The sequence below is a fragment of the Prinia subflava genome, chromosome 8 (assembly GCF_021018805.1).
Source record: "Prinia subflava isolate CZ2003 ecotype Zambia chromosome 8, Cam_Psub_1.2, whole genome shotgun sequence".
Taxonomy (NCBI): domain Eukaryota; kingdom Metazoa; phylum Chordata; class Aves; order Passeriformes; family Cisticolidae; genus Prinia; species Prinia subflava.
In genome coordinates this window covers 28256292-28272450 of record NC_086254.1, presented here as the reverse complement: position 1 = coordinate 28272450, position 16159 = coordinate 28256292, and the positions used below count along the sequence as shown (strand labels likewise).

At 45.3% G+C, this 16159-nt stretch overlaps 1 protein-coding gene across 1 annotated transcript; it reads left to right on the top strand.

Moving 5' to 3' along the window:
* Positions 1 to 5741: 5741 nt before the first annotated feature.
* On the top strand, positions 5742 to 15402 carry PCMTD2 (protein-L-isoaspartate (D-aspartate) O-methyltransferase domain containing 2). The gene is made up of 6 exons (XM_063404335.1): positions 5742 to 5937; positions 8239 to 8567; positions 9828 to 9930; positions 11687 to 11858; positions 12691 to 12814; positions 14340 to 15402. The coding sequence occupies exons 2-6, from the start codon at positions 8261 to 8263 to the stop codon at positions 14723 to 14725; spliced, it is 1092 nt and encodes a 363-aa protein (XP_063260405.1). The 5' UTR covers positions 5742 to 5937; positions 8239 to 8260; the 3' UTR covers positions 14726 to 15402.
* The last annotated feature ends 757 nt before the right edge of the window (positions 15403 to 16159 follow it).

Below are 16159 nucleotides of genomic sequence, written 5' to 3'. Positions count from 1 at the left end.
GCTCTGGCTTCTGAGGTTCCCACAAAGGTGATTCTTGCATGAGGTTTGTGAGCAGCTCAGAACAGGTAAGTCCAAACCTGGGTGCCCAGGTACTGGAGATGAGAAGCTCTGGATCTTCAATATCTTGGCCAAGACTTTGTACCACAAACAGAGTGAGATTTTAGGGGTACTTTTAGCAGGGTAGGGAGGAGAGGGAAAGTGAGAGAGAAAATTCTAGTGAATCACATCAGACCTGCAAGATATTTCTATTGTCACCCAAAAAGTAACAGAAAGGTTTCTGCAGAGCATTCACCTCAATTTTTCTCTCACAGCAGACTAATTTGAAACTGTCAGCACAAGCATCTTTGTCCTGACCATCCTGTACTGCAGTACACATCCAGCACAGACAGGGCTAACTGCAGAGGCCCCACTCCAGTATCATGTCATCGCATTACCCTTTCATTTCTCTTATCAATGCTGCCATTCAGTTCCACTCCTTATTCCCAGCCCTTATCACAACCAGCCAAAAAAGTGCAGAACATCAGTCAGGAAGGGGGAAAAAAAAAAGAACAGGTGAAATTCTGATTTTGTCAGCTAAAATAGTTTCTAGATGAGCTCTGCCCACAAAGAAGTTGAATCTTGGTGATTTAGTTGCCAAATTTTACATTTGCTCCCTCTTTCCCATCTCTCCTCTCAGCTCTGAGCTCAAAGTGGAGTCCTGACATTGCAAAGTGTTAATAAAATTAGTCTCCTGCTATAAACTGTTCACTGGGGCTTGTTAGCTCAATTGTTGATGCTAAATTCTTATCAGCAGAGCCACTTAAAAGAGCATTAATCAAGAAAGGCTGAACTCCCTGCCTGGGTCACAGAAATTTAATTAAATCCCGAGTAAAACTGGAAAATCATTTTGAAAAGAGAAGAGACGAATGCAAAATGTTTTTCATCATTTGACTCTGCATCTCCGCAGTTCAAACCCTCAGCTATGATTTCAAAGGGTGTTTTGCCACAGCAAAGGCTGAGGGAAACACAGAAAAGCCTTTCCTCAGTGCCTCCTTTAATACAAGGTCCTGGTGCTCATCCAGAGTAAATGAAACATGGAAACCCACTGATTAGGGCCTGTTAAGGACCTGCACCTACAAATTCAAAAGAGCAGAAAGCAAGTGCAAATAACACAGTGATCTCCTTTAGTAAGGTTCTGTTATATTTAAGGTTGTGTTAGGGTTATTAATTTATGGATTTGCACCTACTTTCCATTTGTTCTGCAAAAAATCTCATGCAACAAACCATTTATTTGGCAGATGCAGAGGAGTATCAGTATTGGTACGACCTCATGTGGGATATTGTGTGTAGTTCTGGGATGTCTCTTTGGAAAAAGAAAAGATTAATTTATCCTTGAACAGGTGCGGAGAAGGACTGGCAGAGCGATTAGCAGAACTGAGATCCTATCTTAGGAGAGGAGATTAAAAGAGCTTGGCTTGTTTAGCCTAGAAAAACAAAGGTTAAGAGGGGATATGATTACTTTTCATAAATACATCCAGGGTGGGAGGAAGGGGAATGATTTATGTTAGAGGATATATGGGTGGGAGCTCAAATAAGACACATCTTGGCTAGGAATAAATTTCCTCTGGAAATTTGAAGATGTTTTCCTGGTGCTGGAGGAGGGAGGTTTTGGAAGGGCCTTCTGAGCAGGGTGGATGTGCCCCGGTGGTCTTGGAGGGGACAAATGTGTCTGGTTTAGCCCCACCAGTGAGTCTGCAGGTGGGACACGTGGGACTGCCAAAGGCAAAGGAGGGAGGTGTGATACGGCTGCCATCTGATGGCATTTTTATTATTTATAAATCCATAAACCCCGCTGATTTTATTTAATCCATGAATCACTTGAAAGATCCAGGAATGGTTTTCTTCCTCCATCAATAAGAAAACCTTGATTTCTGAGATTTTTATTTGGGAGCTGCCTCGTAAATCATGGCAGATGGGGCACAACAAGGCAGCAGAGGGACAGGACAGAGAGCTGGGCTCGCTGGTGCTCCTGGCAGTACCAAGAAGAGATGAAACACCTCTGTGCTCCATCCACAGTGATGTCAGGGACTTCGGGTGACACCTTCTCCCACTCTCAGCCAGGCTGCAGCATCTCCTGGCTGCCTTCCTTCGATGACACACTTAAGTGAGATGAATCCAGGGCTTCAGGAGGCCTTTTTCCATGTGGCACTGGTTATGTGCGGTGCAATCCAGTGGAAATCAAGACATATGTTCTTCCTCTTGCTTCAGCAATTACTCACAGAGCCCTGAGATGAAGTGAAGCAAGAGGACACACACACACATGCACGTATATAAATATATATATATAAAAATATAGAATTCTTTGCATGGGCAGGAGGATCTCAAGTGATTTGCTGTCAGAGTGTTAATATTAATTCTAGTGTAAATGCATATGTCTGCATGTATTTGCATATATGCATGTGTGTGCATATGCATATATGGAATATTTGCATATGAAAGTGGTATAAAGCCAAACTGACCACAGAAAAGGCAACACAGCATATTTTACAAAATGAAAAAAAAAAAAGGGTAAAAATATACCCTTATGATTTAATTCTCCCCCAGCTCTTAATTTATGTGAGTCCTCCTGTCACTCACTAATTACCCCGCTGAATTAACCAACCATCTGTATCACCAGGCTGCAGGTCAGCTCAGTCTGCTGGGCCCTGGTTTGGGGGCTAAAATGCATTTTTGCTGTTTGATCTTCCAAATAAATGAAATCATCTCATTTTAACTCGGCATCACTAAGAGTTCAGAAGTTAATTCATGCCGATTGTTGATTTGAAAATATTCATTAAAGAAATCGGTCTTAAAAAAAAAGAAAACAACCCAAAGGTGGTAGCCGTGAAATGCAGGGAAATAAAGGCAAGGAAAACCTTGGCTTCAGCTCAGCCCTGTGAAAATTGCTTGCTTTGAGCAATTATCTCAGCTAATGAAAGATGGAGACTGATTCTCCCTGGTCAGACAGAAAGGACTTGTGCCTGTGAGGGACCCTGCCCTGCCCCAGCCTAGGAGAAGATGCTGAGGTGCCACCTCCGAACCCCGCGGCAATCCCGTACTGCTGGGGACACCTTGTGGCGCTCGGCTGGGACACAAACGCTGCCACTGAAGTGCCACCAGGCCCTGCTGTCCTCATCCTGCTCTGCTTTTCCCACTCGCAGGGTGCTGGGGCTCTCCACGCCAGGGGCAGCTGCCCACAGGGGTTTGTAGGACAGGAGGCAGTCACTGATCTGTTCCTGACTGTAACTCCTGCCTCACAAAGCCCCAGGGAGCTGTAAGGAGGAAAGGAGGGGCTTTGTAAAGAGCAGGGAAAGAAGAATCACGGAGAATGAGCAGCTGGAGACGTGCAGAATGATGAAACACCCAACCGTTCTTTTTTTTTTTCTATATGTGGGGATTTTTGCAGTATTATCAGGCAGTTTTTGGTATCCTCCAGGGCTGGAGACCCATGCTCTGACACCCACAGAGGTTGTTTTCAGCCCACAGCTACATTCTCAAAGAAAAGAGACAGGGGAAAACCTGCCAGGGGAGGAGAACCAGGGGGAAGCTGGGGACGAGCCCATGGAGCAGTGACAGTGTGGCTGTCTGGGCACAGCGTGGCACGAGGGATTTGGGCCACATACAGCAGAGATGTGCAGGAGTTAGAGGTGCAGAAAACAACCTGTCCCTTGGGGGTGACCGTGTCCTTCCAGCTGCTCCCTCCCCCTGCCTGTGCTCCTGACACGTTTGGGGGGCAGGCAGTGAGGTGGGGACCTGCAGTGGGTAAATATCCTCCCTGTGGGTTTCTCCTGGCCATTCTCTGGCTGGAAACAGCAGCTGCAGGCCTCACTGATCTTGGAAGTTTAAGGCTGCCAGGAGTCCTGAATACACACGGGAGGGGACAGTGTATTTGGGAATCCCTAAAACACTCCTCAGGTTCTTGCTGGGCTTCCTCAGGACTCGTTGCTGCCAGAAGGAGGTGAAAGCAGTGCTCTCCTCTGCCCCTCTGCTGACAGCACAGCTGCTTTAGCAGCAACTGCATTTTATTTTTTTTAACCCAGCTTTTATTTTAACAAATTTTACACCAAAAGAAAACCCCCCAAAAAACAACAACTCAAAAAAACAAACCCCAATTGCTATTTTTCAAGTGATTCCAGCAGCAAAGGGAGCAGATGCTGAATGGGATCACACGTGCAGGGAGTTTGTGTGTCCTGCGTTTGCAGTTTCCAGTGCGTTGCCATTATCCCTGAGCATTCTCCGTGTGAAAGATGAGGAGAGTGCAATCACCACGGCCTGTTTCGGTTGAATCAGCAAGGAGGAGTTTCAGAGCTGGCTCTCCACGAATAATCCCATTCTCCCAGGCAGCTGTCTTCTGCAAAATGAAAGTGCAGACATCTACAGTATTACCAGTGCCTGTTTGCAGAGTCTGCTGTTATCACGTTAATGAAGGGAGCTGAGATAATCACCTTACAGCATAAATAAATCTCGCATGCTGATTCACTTTCTCTTATTTGAGTCGCATTCACCAGGGTAAATCTTATTTTTTTTTCTGCTGCAGGCTTGTTGTGTCTGCCAAGACAGCTTCTTTTTTTTACAATTCATCTCCAGAGAACTTGAATTAAGAGGCCTCTTGTCTTGTTGCAGTTATTCCTTCTCATTTTGCAGCCATATGAAGTCCTAGATCCAAGGCCAGTCCAGACAATTTTCTTTCATCTACAGCATCAGCCAGTGCTGGGTGGGTCACTTGCACATGAAAACAAACACACACTTTTAGAGGATAATTTCTCTCAGTCTTAGACAGGTGACAGGAGACACCTTTTCCCCAGGTCACTGAAGGAGCTCACATGGGTGTGTAAAATTTAAATTTGTGGCCCAATACTCAGTTATGGGACACAGATCCCTCATGAAATGAATGGCACATCAGCTATTGCAAAATTTCACAATATTCTGTGTTTCCTTCACGCCCCTGGAATCAGGTGAATCTGCTTCTCATTTATCCCTCAGTAAATTCACATCTGGCATTTATGCTTGCAGGAAAAAAAAAAATCTGAGCATGTGACTAAATTTGGATGTTCATCAGCTCAAAATGAAGAATATCAACCAATTCCCACCACATTTTTTTTCCTAAGTTCCCATGATTTTTTCCCAGTCCTGACCCATGATACCAGAACATGTGGTGGTGGGCAGCAGCTCACTGGCATCTCCCAGAGCCTCACTCCCTGCATCCCTCCCGCATCCCACCAGGAGCTGTCCCAGTGCCATCCCTTGCACCAGGACTGGCACAATTGGGCCAGCTGGGCGATGAGCTGGAGGAGCAGGGGTGGAAGTGAAGCCTCGTGCTGGGAACAAGAATTTTGGGAAGAGCAGAAAGTCCAGCAATGGGGAAAGGCATCCACGCTGGGATGGGGAGATGTTCCCAGGAGCTTTGCAATGGGAAAAAAGAGAGTCACAGCCTGTGTCCGGCCCTGGTACATTGCACTGAGTGTGCATGGCAAGCTTTTGGTAGCGGGGTGGCTTTTGGGAGAAGCTGTTGGAAGTTTTCCCCGTGTCTGATGGAGTCAATTCTATCTCCGGGACTCCCCTCACGGAACCAGCCATGGTACAGTCCTGCCCCCCGCGCCGGCTCTGCGTGGTACGGCCCAGACTGCGCCCCCCGCCGGGCAGCAGTGGTGTGCTCCCTTCTCCCCCCGCCCGCGGCTGTGGTGCGCTCCGCGCATGCGCAGTGCTGCGGCCGGCTCTCAGCTGGGCAGTGTTTACAGCCCGAGGGCGCCGGCCTGGGCTGAGCCGAGCCGAGCCGAGCCGAACCGAGCCGAACCGAACGGAGCCGAGGCGAACCGAAACGGGCCGAACCTAGGGAGCCGAAGCGAGGCGAACAGAGCCGAGCCGAACGGGGCCGAGCGGAGCCGAGCGGAGCCGAACAGAGCTCAGCCATCCTTTGAGGTACCGCTTTTATGTTAAATCCCTGAATAACCTCCCCGTTACTGTTCCCGGGGCTGTGGCAGGGCAGGGATTGCCCCGGAGATGTGCTGGCGGTGAGCGGCCGCGGTGCTGTGCCCTGTGCATTGTTCTGAGCCCTGCCCCGAGCGCCGGGCGCTGTCGGTGAGCCTGGGCAGGAGCCGCTCCCGTCCCGGGGTGCTGTGCCCGGCGTCTTGGTTTGTGCTCTGGTTTGTTTTTCTCAAAGGGGAAGATGGCAACGAGGGGGAGTTTCAACACTCAAAGCCACCTTTGATGTCTCTGTTTTGGGCAGCGGTCCGAATTTCTGCGTGTGGACTTTGTCTCTGCTCTGATTTGGGGAAATCTGTTTTGCCTTAGGGGTGAGGGAAATGCTCCTGGGTTTGGCTGCGGAGTGAGGGAGTTTTGTTTCGAAAGGCGGAATAAAAATAAGCCCTACTTGGTTCTCATTTTCCACCAAGTAAAGTGAATCCCATGAAGAGAGGAGTTTGAGTGGCAGAGTTCTAAGTTCTGCCTATAAAACACGCATTTTACTGGCAGGAAGTGAATGTCCAGTGAAAGTGATGATTTCACAAGTGACTGACACCTGTCAGGGTGCGGATATTCCTCGATCCCATTATTAAAATCTCTCGCCAGCCGTGTTTGTTGTTGTTTTCCATGGCGTAGGACATGGAAGAGCACTTGTTGTCCATGGAGCTGAGCTAAAACCAGGTCAGAGCAGTTGTCCCAGTGGGGCTTGCGTACATCGGCAGGAATTTGCTGGGGATCCAAAGTGGAGCATTGTTAAAGGCACAACTTCCTATTCATGCTTTAAATCTAAAAATGTAGATTTTTTAAATTTTTTTTTAATTTAATAGCAAAAAAAGTGAAAGAATGAAGGAAGCCTAAGAACAAAAATATATATAAAGAAAGTCAAGGGAATCAAAGATACTCGGTGAAGAGAGTATTTTAATGTGGGATGTTAAATAATAGGCCAAAGATACAGGCAGACCTATGATACAAATGCAATGAGGTTTTCTGTGTGTAAGAGGAGGGGGAAAAATAATTGGTAGGTTAACCCACCTGAACCTTCAATCTGATGTGTTCCCTCTGTGAAGTAGTAAAACACAATCATTTTTTGTAGAGAAAATGAAGGAGTAACTGTAGAAAGTGGAGTGGTGGTGTTTTATTTCAAGTGTTATTAATGGTCTTGAACTGGGCTGATGTGAGACATGAATGGATTAAGAACTGGCTCGGGTTCCCTGCCTAAGTATATCCTGTTTTGTGTGCCTCTACAGGTAATCAGAACGGTGTGTTATTTGAACAACTGAAATCTCCTTGGGGTCCTGTAGCTTTGCTTTGTTTCCTGAGAAAATGAAAGTGTATAATTTGCTCTGGCTGAATGTTACAGATAAACCCCAACAATTTCGCTGTAGGCAGATCTTCTGATCCCAGGAATGAACTCCAAAGCTGCTGCTTTGTGGTTATTACTGTGAGCAGGGAAAGGCATTGTAAATAAACACATCTTAAAAATCATGCTGTGCTTTCTGGACGGGATTTTTTTTTTCCTTAAGATACGAGAAGGGGAGAAGAAGCCCAGCTACTGTTGAGTGGATTTGTTCCCCTATACGTTTTCCTTTAAAACCTGTAGGCTGCAGTGGGAATTCTCTCTGGAGCTGCTGTCTGTGTCATTAATTGCTCTGCTAATGGTGGTGGCTCAGGCTGTGGAGATGAGCTGTGTGAAAGTGCATTTGCTAAAGTGCATTTGCCAACGTAAGCAAGGTTGACAGGTCAGAGTTTTGTTGGGTGTTTTGAACCTCTGTGCCATCAACATCCTGATGCACGTTCAAAGGAAATGCAATTTGAGGTTTTTCTGGATTTTCTGCCTGTGTCTTAGTCTCCTCAGTTGCCATTGGTGCTATTAGAGGTAGAAAGTTTGAGTGTGACAGGAGCTCTGACAGCCCAGACTTGCCCTGTTGTTTGGGCTTGCAGTGAAAAATGACCCCTAAGCACAGGGGCTGGAATAATCCTTTATATAAAAGGGTTCAGCTGATGTGCTGGTAAAACCCAGGGAGGGTTGGAAGACAGGCCTTGCACATTGAAATTGCCTACTGTGATTTTTTTTCTCACTGGTGTCAGGTACTGGATGCCAGATCTGCTGCATTTTGTTTTCCATTGTTGGGAAGGGGGACGGGAGCACTGGGGTGAGGTTTTTCTGGAGCTTGAAAGTACTCCATGTACAGCAGCATGATTTATTGTTGGAGTGCACGTTCTGTACCTCACCTTGCTTTGTTGTTGTTTCACTTTCAGTGTTCATAGGAGGCTGCTGAAGATGGGAGGTGCAGTGAGTGCAGGAGAAGATAACGACGAGTTGATTGATAACCTGAAGGAGGCCCAGTACATCAGGACAGAGCTGGTGGAACAGGCATTCCGAGCCATCGATCGGGCAGATTACTACCTGGAGGAGTTCAAAGACAATGCCTACAAGGACTTGGCGTGGAAGCATGGAAATATTCATCTCTCAGCACCGTGCATTTACTCAGAGGTGATGGAAGCTTTGGACCTGCAACCAGGGCTGTCGTTTCTGAACCTCGGCAGTGGCACTGGTTACCTGAGTTCCATGGTTGGACTCATCCTGGGTAAATACCTCTTCAGTCATGTTAAATGTTTGTGTTAGAGCTTTGAAAACAAGTTTTGAAATTGAGGATGAGACATTCCTTCACTAATGGAGGTAAAAAGGTAGCTGGGAAAGTGAAGAATGCATTAATCCAGCTCAGCAATCTATCAGGATACTCACAGCATTCTCTGTGGAACTGGATGGGATCCAGATTTCCATAGGCAGATCAAAACAGGCAGCAGTGTAGTTCCAGAGGTGGCTGTAGTGGATTCCTGCAGGTCTGAACACAAACCTGGGTTTGTTTCACCTTAAGCAAGACCCCAGGTCAGGATTGGGAGTACAGAGTTGAAACTGGGACTGAGCAAGTCCACAAAAAGCTGTGACTATACCGTGCCTGGCTTGTGTTCACAGTTCTGTCTGGACTGAGACATGTTTGAGATCCACTTTTGACTCTTAACTCCCCAACACACAGATGGGAATATTCTCTGGAAAACGCTTTAGTGCAGCAAAACTGTTTTTGTGACCACATCTGCAGTACACAAAGCAAATTATCCCAGTGTAATTGGACAATTTAAATTCCCTCTGCAGTGTTTCAGTCAGAGTTGTGCTGCCAGGATAGATAGCATCTATAGGGTACTTACTTAAATTTTGGGGAAGTGTCCAGAATTTTAACTGCTGGGATGTTTATTCTCAGGGTAAAATCTCATTTCCCATTTGTGATTTTCTCCTAGGTTTGTTAACATTACATAGAACACCAATATGTAACTCCAGGGCTCTTCTATTCTTTTTGCAAAAGTTACCCTGTCAGTTCTGAATAAAAAACGTGAATGCTGAACAACTTCTATATTTTCCAGTTTATTTTTGCTGTTAATTGAGGTACAGTGTAAGATGACTGTTCCTGATTAATTGCAGAGGTTTTTAGCAGATCAGCAAGGGAGTATAAAAATAACATGGATGTGTTAAAACATGCAGGCCATTGGGTTTTTTTTCCAGGTGGTCACTTTCACAGCAATGGCATCAATGTTTCCCTCCTATAGAGAAGTTTCCTCCATAGTTAAGAGCAAATTATTCAGACTCAGTTGTGCACAAGAGGCTCATTTGTTGCCAGAAATTGCAGGTATAGGGTTGCAAATCCCATTGTAGCAGTGAGAGGGCTGACCCCACACAAACACGACTCTGGAACTCACAGAACAATCTGCTGGAGGAAGGAACCCGAATTGTATTAATCCTGCTGGATTTTCTGTTGTTGCTGTTGCCATTCCCTGGTGTTCTGCACTTGCAGGTCCTTTTGGGGTTAACCACGGTGTGGAGCTCCACTCTGACGTCATCGAGTACGCCAAGCAGAAATTGGACTTTTTCATTAAAACAAGCGACAGCTTTGACAAGTAAGAATGCAGATTGCCTGTTGGGATTAATTTTGTGCTTTTGGCTTTACTCAGGGCAGTTCTTGCTCCCGTGTGGCCCCTCTGGATTCAGGGTAATCTGAGGATTCAGGCTCCTTAGGCTTGCTGAGCTGCAGTGTGTGACCTTTGGAGGCTGTGTGTGTCGTGGGGGATTTTCAGAAATGTTTGCAGTGTTTTTAATAGCAGTGCTGATATTGCAGGGCTTAGAGGGAGCTGAGGAAGTTTGTTTATTTTTAAATGCACTTGCAGGAACAGCTTAAAACTTGCAAGTAACAATACTTGGTTGTGCTTGTGCTCTGAAAGCCTGCATGGTGATGAAATTATCAACTGCTTCTTGTGGTGGCCTAATATGTTTTATCTGAGAAGAAGGGAAAATGGCATTTTAAAATATGAAGGTGGTTTTATGATGATTAAATTGGTACTAAAACTGCCTGGGATTTGATTTATGTTCTTCCTTAGACCCTCCATTCTGCTGCTGTCACAAGTAATAACTTCCCAGCTAGAAAACCATTGCCAATAGTAACCTCAGCAATAAAAGTTGTGGCTGTCTAATTTTTGGATCTGTTTCACAGTTTGTTCAAACAGGGAAGCAAAGCATCTGTGAATACCTGATATCCTGTCCTGGGAGGAAGAAAATTAAAATCATGACATGCAAGATGTTAGGCTACTCAGCCTTTTGCTGTTCCTGCGGCCCTGGGAAGCTGCTGAGGAGGGGATTGTATTTTCTGCATGTTGGCAGAGGACTGAAACTTTCTGGCATGGATGGTGCTCAACAGGGGTTTTTTCAGTCACATTGTTATTGTTTGAGGAGATGTTTTAAGGAAGACTTTATTCTCTCTCCAGACAAATATAGCTATGGAGCAAAAGTGAGCTGAATTCAGAAATCAACATGCCTGGAAAATTTGCTTTGCTGAGTGATGTCTGCTGGGTTGTGCTCCTGGAACAGCATGTGCAGGAACTGTTCTCTGGCTGCTCTGAATGTCCAGCACTCTTTGCAAACCCAGAAAGCTCCAGGAAGCGTTTAGGAATAAATAGGTGCTATGTTGAGCTGCCACTCAAGATACCAGTAAAAGAATGGATGTGTTGAGCAACTTCTACCAAAATCAGCTTTTAAACATAGGGCTTAAAACTTTGAGAGTTTTGGAGCTTGTAGGAAAACCAGAAGCATCAGAGAATCACTCATTTTTCTTTTAAACTGAGTCAGAAATACTGTAGGCAAAAAGTCTTTTTTATGAGGGGTGAAATCACAGTTCTTTTGAAGCTGATGGCAAAACTTCCATTGGTTTCAGCACAGCCTACTTCTGTAGCATCAGGTGGTAATTCCCCACATCTGAAAACCAGTTAAAAGCTTTTGAAAATGCAAAAATAAACCCAGGTGCAGTCCTTAAAAGGCTTTGACATTTGGAAGCGCATGTTTAATATTTGTATTTGCATAGTACAACTGAGTCAGCATCAGGTGACTAAAAATAGCTCATTCTGAAGAGTTACCTGCAGTTCAAGGATAAAATTATGTATCCTTATCCTTTAGAGATTTTAATCCATGAATTCTGATCTCATTTTGCCGTGGTTTTGAGACTTCTAGCTGTGGTCTGTTAGAGGAGGCTTTGGAGGAGAAATCCTATAAAACTGTGGGGTTTTTTCAAGGGTTTTTCATAGTTCAATTTTTCCAGAACTGTGAAAATAATTTATTCGATAAATTGTTGTATTCTTGTCTAATACAAGTCTCTTTCCCTTTCAGGTTTGAGTTTTGTGAGCCATCCTTTGTCATAGGCAACTGTTTAGAGATTTCTCCAGACTGCACTCAGTATGACCGTGTTTACTGTGGTGCTGGAGTCCAGAAGGAGCACGAGAACTACATGAAGAACCTGTTGAAAGTTGGGGGAATTCTTGTCATGCCTCTGGAAGAGAGGGTTGAGTACCTTTTTACTCATATTCCTGTTATTCTTAATTCTGATCTTGGTTTAGTCAGGTACTGTTCCTTTATCTTGCCCTTGTAGCAGGCTGAAGAAAGGATTAAGTGCACCAGTTTTCACTATGACTGAAAACTGAACTCTGCACATTCCTAATACTGAAGAAATTGTAGTTCTGCAGCCTTCCATATATTGCATTCTGCTGTTAATTGCAATTTTACTTCCACACTGCAGAAAATGTGAGCAAAGCTTTGTTTAATTATATAAATTAGTTTTGTGCCTAATGACAAAACACAACCTTTTGCACCCTGACTGGCTCTTGAAAGAGCATGCAGCATGTCTCTATTTACAAGTGTCAGTGGATTCTTTTTAGTAAAAAGTGGGTTAAGTGCCTGACCTTTTACCTCTGTCAGGGAACGTGAGAGGAGCAGGGTGCAGGATTTCTTCCCAGTAAGAGGCTGTGCAGTGGGTTAGGGCAGGAGATTTGATCTGCAGACCTTTTCAGGAGCACGTGTTCGTGGTGACTCAGGAGTTTTCCCAGAGGTCAGATACAGCTGCTCTGGTCCAGCCTGGAGGAAGATCTGGGCAAGCAGAGTGACCCAAATTACCAATGCTCATGCTCTGTTGCAATAGATAAAGTTACTTGGGGCTAATCCTGCAAGGAGTTCCCAATTTTTTTCAAAACACCAATGTTCTTTCTCCTTACCACCTTTGACTGTTGCAGCTTCAGTACTTCAGCTTGTCCAGGCAGGAAAGTCATTTGTTCATTTTTTTGTTCAAAAATCTCACTGTAGTTCCCACAATGGAAAATAATCTCTTTGTTCTGCTTCAGTTGACCAAGATAACTCGGACTGGTCCTTCTGCTTGGGAGACAAAGAAGATTCTTGCTGTTTCTTTTGCCCCTTTGATTCAGCCAAACCACGCAGATTCAGGAAAATCAAGGCTCGTTCACTTGCGTGAGTACAGACATTCCTGAGCATGGGGCAGTTCCTTCTGCTGCCTGGCTGTGAGCTGCAACATCCCTGGGAATCCTGGAGGAAATTACTCCAAGTGCTTCCTTTTTTTCAACAGTTTTCTGTCTTGTGCAAGCATTGGAGTTGAACAAAATAGATTCTAAATCTTGAACTCACAGAATGGCCTGGGTTGGAAGGGGCCTTAAAGATCATCTAATTCCAGTATCCCTGCTGGGGACAGGGACACCTTCCATTGGCCTCATTCTAAACACAAATGATTTCTTGTGAAGTTGCACCTGAACTTTGCAGGGTGTTTTATCCTTGTTTTTGCACGTTCTGTTCCAGTCCTGAATGACTGAATGCTATCACAGTTTTCAGGCTCTGTGCCTCAGGGAAAGGAAAACACACAAGCAGTACCTGTGAACAAATGTTGTATCTACCCAAAGACTCTGACCCCCAGCAATCCAGAATTATCCTGAACCTGGAATGCTTGAGGGATACAAGTTGTGCAGTTCTTAGTTAGCTGTTTGAAATGCAGGTTGTATCAGTGGCCCCAATCTTTGGATTAAGACTTCAGTGTCAAGAGGCCTCTTAAGAACACATGAAGACAGGGGTACTTTCATGAAGAGATTAGTCAGGCTTTGGTCTTAACCTGGAAAGGTGTCTGCATGACAGAGAGGAGCTCAGGAAACAGTCCACAGCATGCTAGAAGGTCCAATAAGTGCATGTTTCAGCATGTTCTCACTTTGTAGTGAGACCTGCACATAAATCACATGTGGTTATTTTCTGCTTCTTTCATTCAGGTCCCAGGAAAGCTCATTTGTTGGCAGAGGACAGGGACTTTTTTATGTCAGTTTGAATTCATTTTAGTTCGTGGCTCTGTGTACATCTATACATTTTAAAAAAAAAATTGCTGCATTTTCAGGCTGGCAGCAAATAAGTGCAGAAGACAGAATAGTCTTCCAGGCCATTACTGTGGGAGGCATTTTAATACAGTAACTTATTTTAATGTTTCTATAATTACTTCTACAAAATGGTTTCCAGCCTGTCTTCACCCACTAAGTCTGAAGCAGTTTTTGAGTAGCAGAAATAGTACTTGTGTTTTGTAATTGCAGAACTTGGCAAAGCTGAAGGAACTGTACAATAGAAAAATGATTTTATGGAAGAATTAAACAGACTTCAGGTCTGGTTATCTACCACAGGAAAATACCTTATTCTAAGCCATTAAACAGTCCCAGCTCCCATCACTAGGTCTGCATTCATACAATCTTTAAGACAAGCATCATAGAATAATTGAGAACTTGAAATCGAGGCAGGAAATTTTTTAATGAGAGAAACGCACAATTAAATTTTGTTTGGAAAGCTGCAACACAGTTTATCCGAGCTGACAGGAGCTGAATAGACCCGTTTGTGTAACCCCAGCAGGGAATTCAAATGGCCTGATTCAATCTGAGCAAACAGAATCTTTCCTGGGATGGCTTCTGGGGGTGTTTCTCGGCGTGTGCTGACGGGTTTGGTTTGGTTGCAGCCCCCGTGGCCGTGCGCAGCCTGCAGGACCTGGCTCGCATCGCCATCCGAGGCACCATCAAGAAGATCATCCACCAGGAGGCCGTGGGCAGGGCTGGGGACGGGCTGAGGAGCCCGCCCAGGTTCAAGCGGCGGCGCGTGCGGCGGCGGCGCATGGAGACCATCGTGTTCCTGGACAAGGAGGTGTTCGCCAGCCGCATCTCCAGCCCCTCCGACGACAACAACAACTGCGAGGACGCCGACGGCGAGAGGCCGGAGGAGGAGGAGGAAACCAAACCCTCCGAGCTAAAGCCAGACCCTCCCGTGAACTTTCTGAGAGAAAAGGTCTTGAGCCTTCCTCTGCCCGATCCCTTGAAGTATTACTTGCTTTATTACAGGGAAAAGTAGTTTTCCTTCTTCTAGAATATAGGAAGCAGGCAGAGAATAAAGTATTCCTTAGGGCTTGACAAACGTGTCCCACTTGCTTGCCTGCGAATGTGACACCCGAGGCAGCAGGCTGGCTGGGGAATGTGGCTGCTGTAAACTTCGACGTTATAGCTTTTTTGAGTTCCTTCTTTCTTCTCAGTTGTGTGCTATAGTTTTATCCTACAGCAGGGGTTCCTTAGGAAGCAAGGTGGTGAAGTGCTCAGCTGCGTAGGGAAAGGAGGATTTAATTCCCTTGAAACTAACTGCAGGAGATCCTCCTAAAAATCTCATGGCTGCTCTACCGAATATCAGTTGGGAAAAACTCCTGAGCAGTTCCCCAAAGACCTTCCCTGTCTGTGCTCTCTCCCATTAAACCTGCCATGTATTTGCCATGGTGTGTGTTTAATGGAGAATGAAGATTATTAGTTAAAACCTGACCTGGCAAATCATGTTTCTTCCAGTAATCTGAAAAGCACAACTTTTACAGAAAGGAAAGAATTTTTGGCATTACCCTTGTGGCATCCAGGTTTTGAATGAGAAGGAAAGCATCAGCTCCCCTTTGGTTGGTCTGTTTTGCTTGTTAATTATATAAAATTTTTCAGTAAAAAGTATTATATTGGTTTTGTTGATGGGAAAAATAATGGTTTTGTTAATTGGAACCACTTTCTTCTAGTGGTTTCTCTAGAATGAGTTGGGTTTTTGTGGTTCTTTTTAAAGCAGTGGAGGCAAGCGAGGAATTGCAAAGCTGTTTGACAGGATGCAAGGGTAGTCAGGGATGGGACTGTTACCTCTGGAAATATTTACAGAGTAATTCTGAGTGGGGAGGAGGGTAGAGAAGAGCTGCAGAGCAGTGAGTTTGTGCAAGCTGAAAGCAGTAACCGTGGGTTTTGCTGTTGTGTGAGATAATTGAGATCATCTGGGCTGAGCAGAGTGGGGTGCAGAGCACTGGCCTGAGCAGTGAATCAGCAAAGCAGAGTTTTGTGGAGGGTCTGCAGAGCCTGAGAGCAGTCTGGAGAGCCAAACTGATGTGCAATTCTCAGGTGTTTGTGTGTGTGTGTGCCCCTGCTGTGCAGACATGGCCAGAATACAACTTGTTCACAGGTATTCCACAGTGGAGTGAAGCTGCTCAGCTTGGTGGGTGATTTTATTTCTGCACCAATGAACTAGAAATCTTAACAGGTTCACATGGAAGGACTTGCCACTCTCAGTTCTGTGCATGTGAGCTGTAATTTTTATTCCCAAATCTCTGGTGATGGAAGGAGATGCTGAGGAATCATAGGATCACAGAATGGTTTGTGTTGGAAGGAACCTTAAAGACCATTTTGTTCCAACCCCCTGCTGTGTGCAGGGGCACCTTCTACTTGGCCAGGTCGCTCCCAGCCCCATCCAGCCTGGCCTTGAGCAGTTCCAGGAATG

What these genes read in the sequence shown, in the direction of transcription:
- PCMTD2 (XM_063404335.1), top strand. Translation starts at nt 8,261, where the DNA reads ATGGGAGGTGCAGTGAGTGCAGGAGAAGATAACGACGAGTTGATTGAT. An exon ending in ACAAGCGACAGCTTTGACAA is followed by an intron (nt 9,931 to 11,686) that starts GTAAGAATGCAG and finishes TTTCCCTTTCAG; the next exon opens with GTTTGAGTTTTGTGAGCCAT. An exon ending in ATCAAGGCTCGTTCACTTGC is followed by an intron (nt 12,815 to 14,339) that starts GTGAGTACAGAC and finishes GTTTGGTTGCAG; the next exon opens with CCCCCGTGGCCGTGCGCAGC.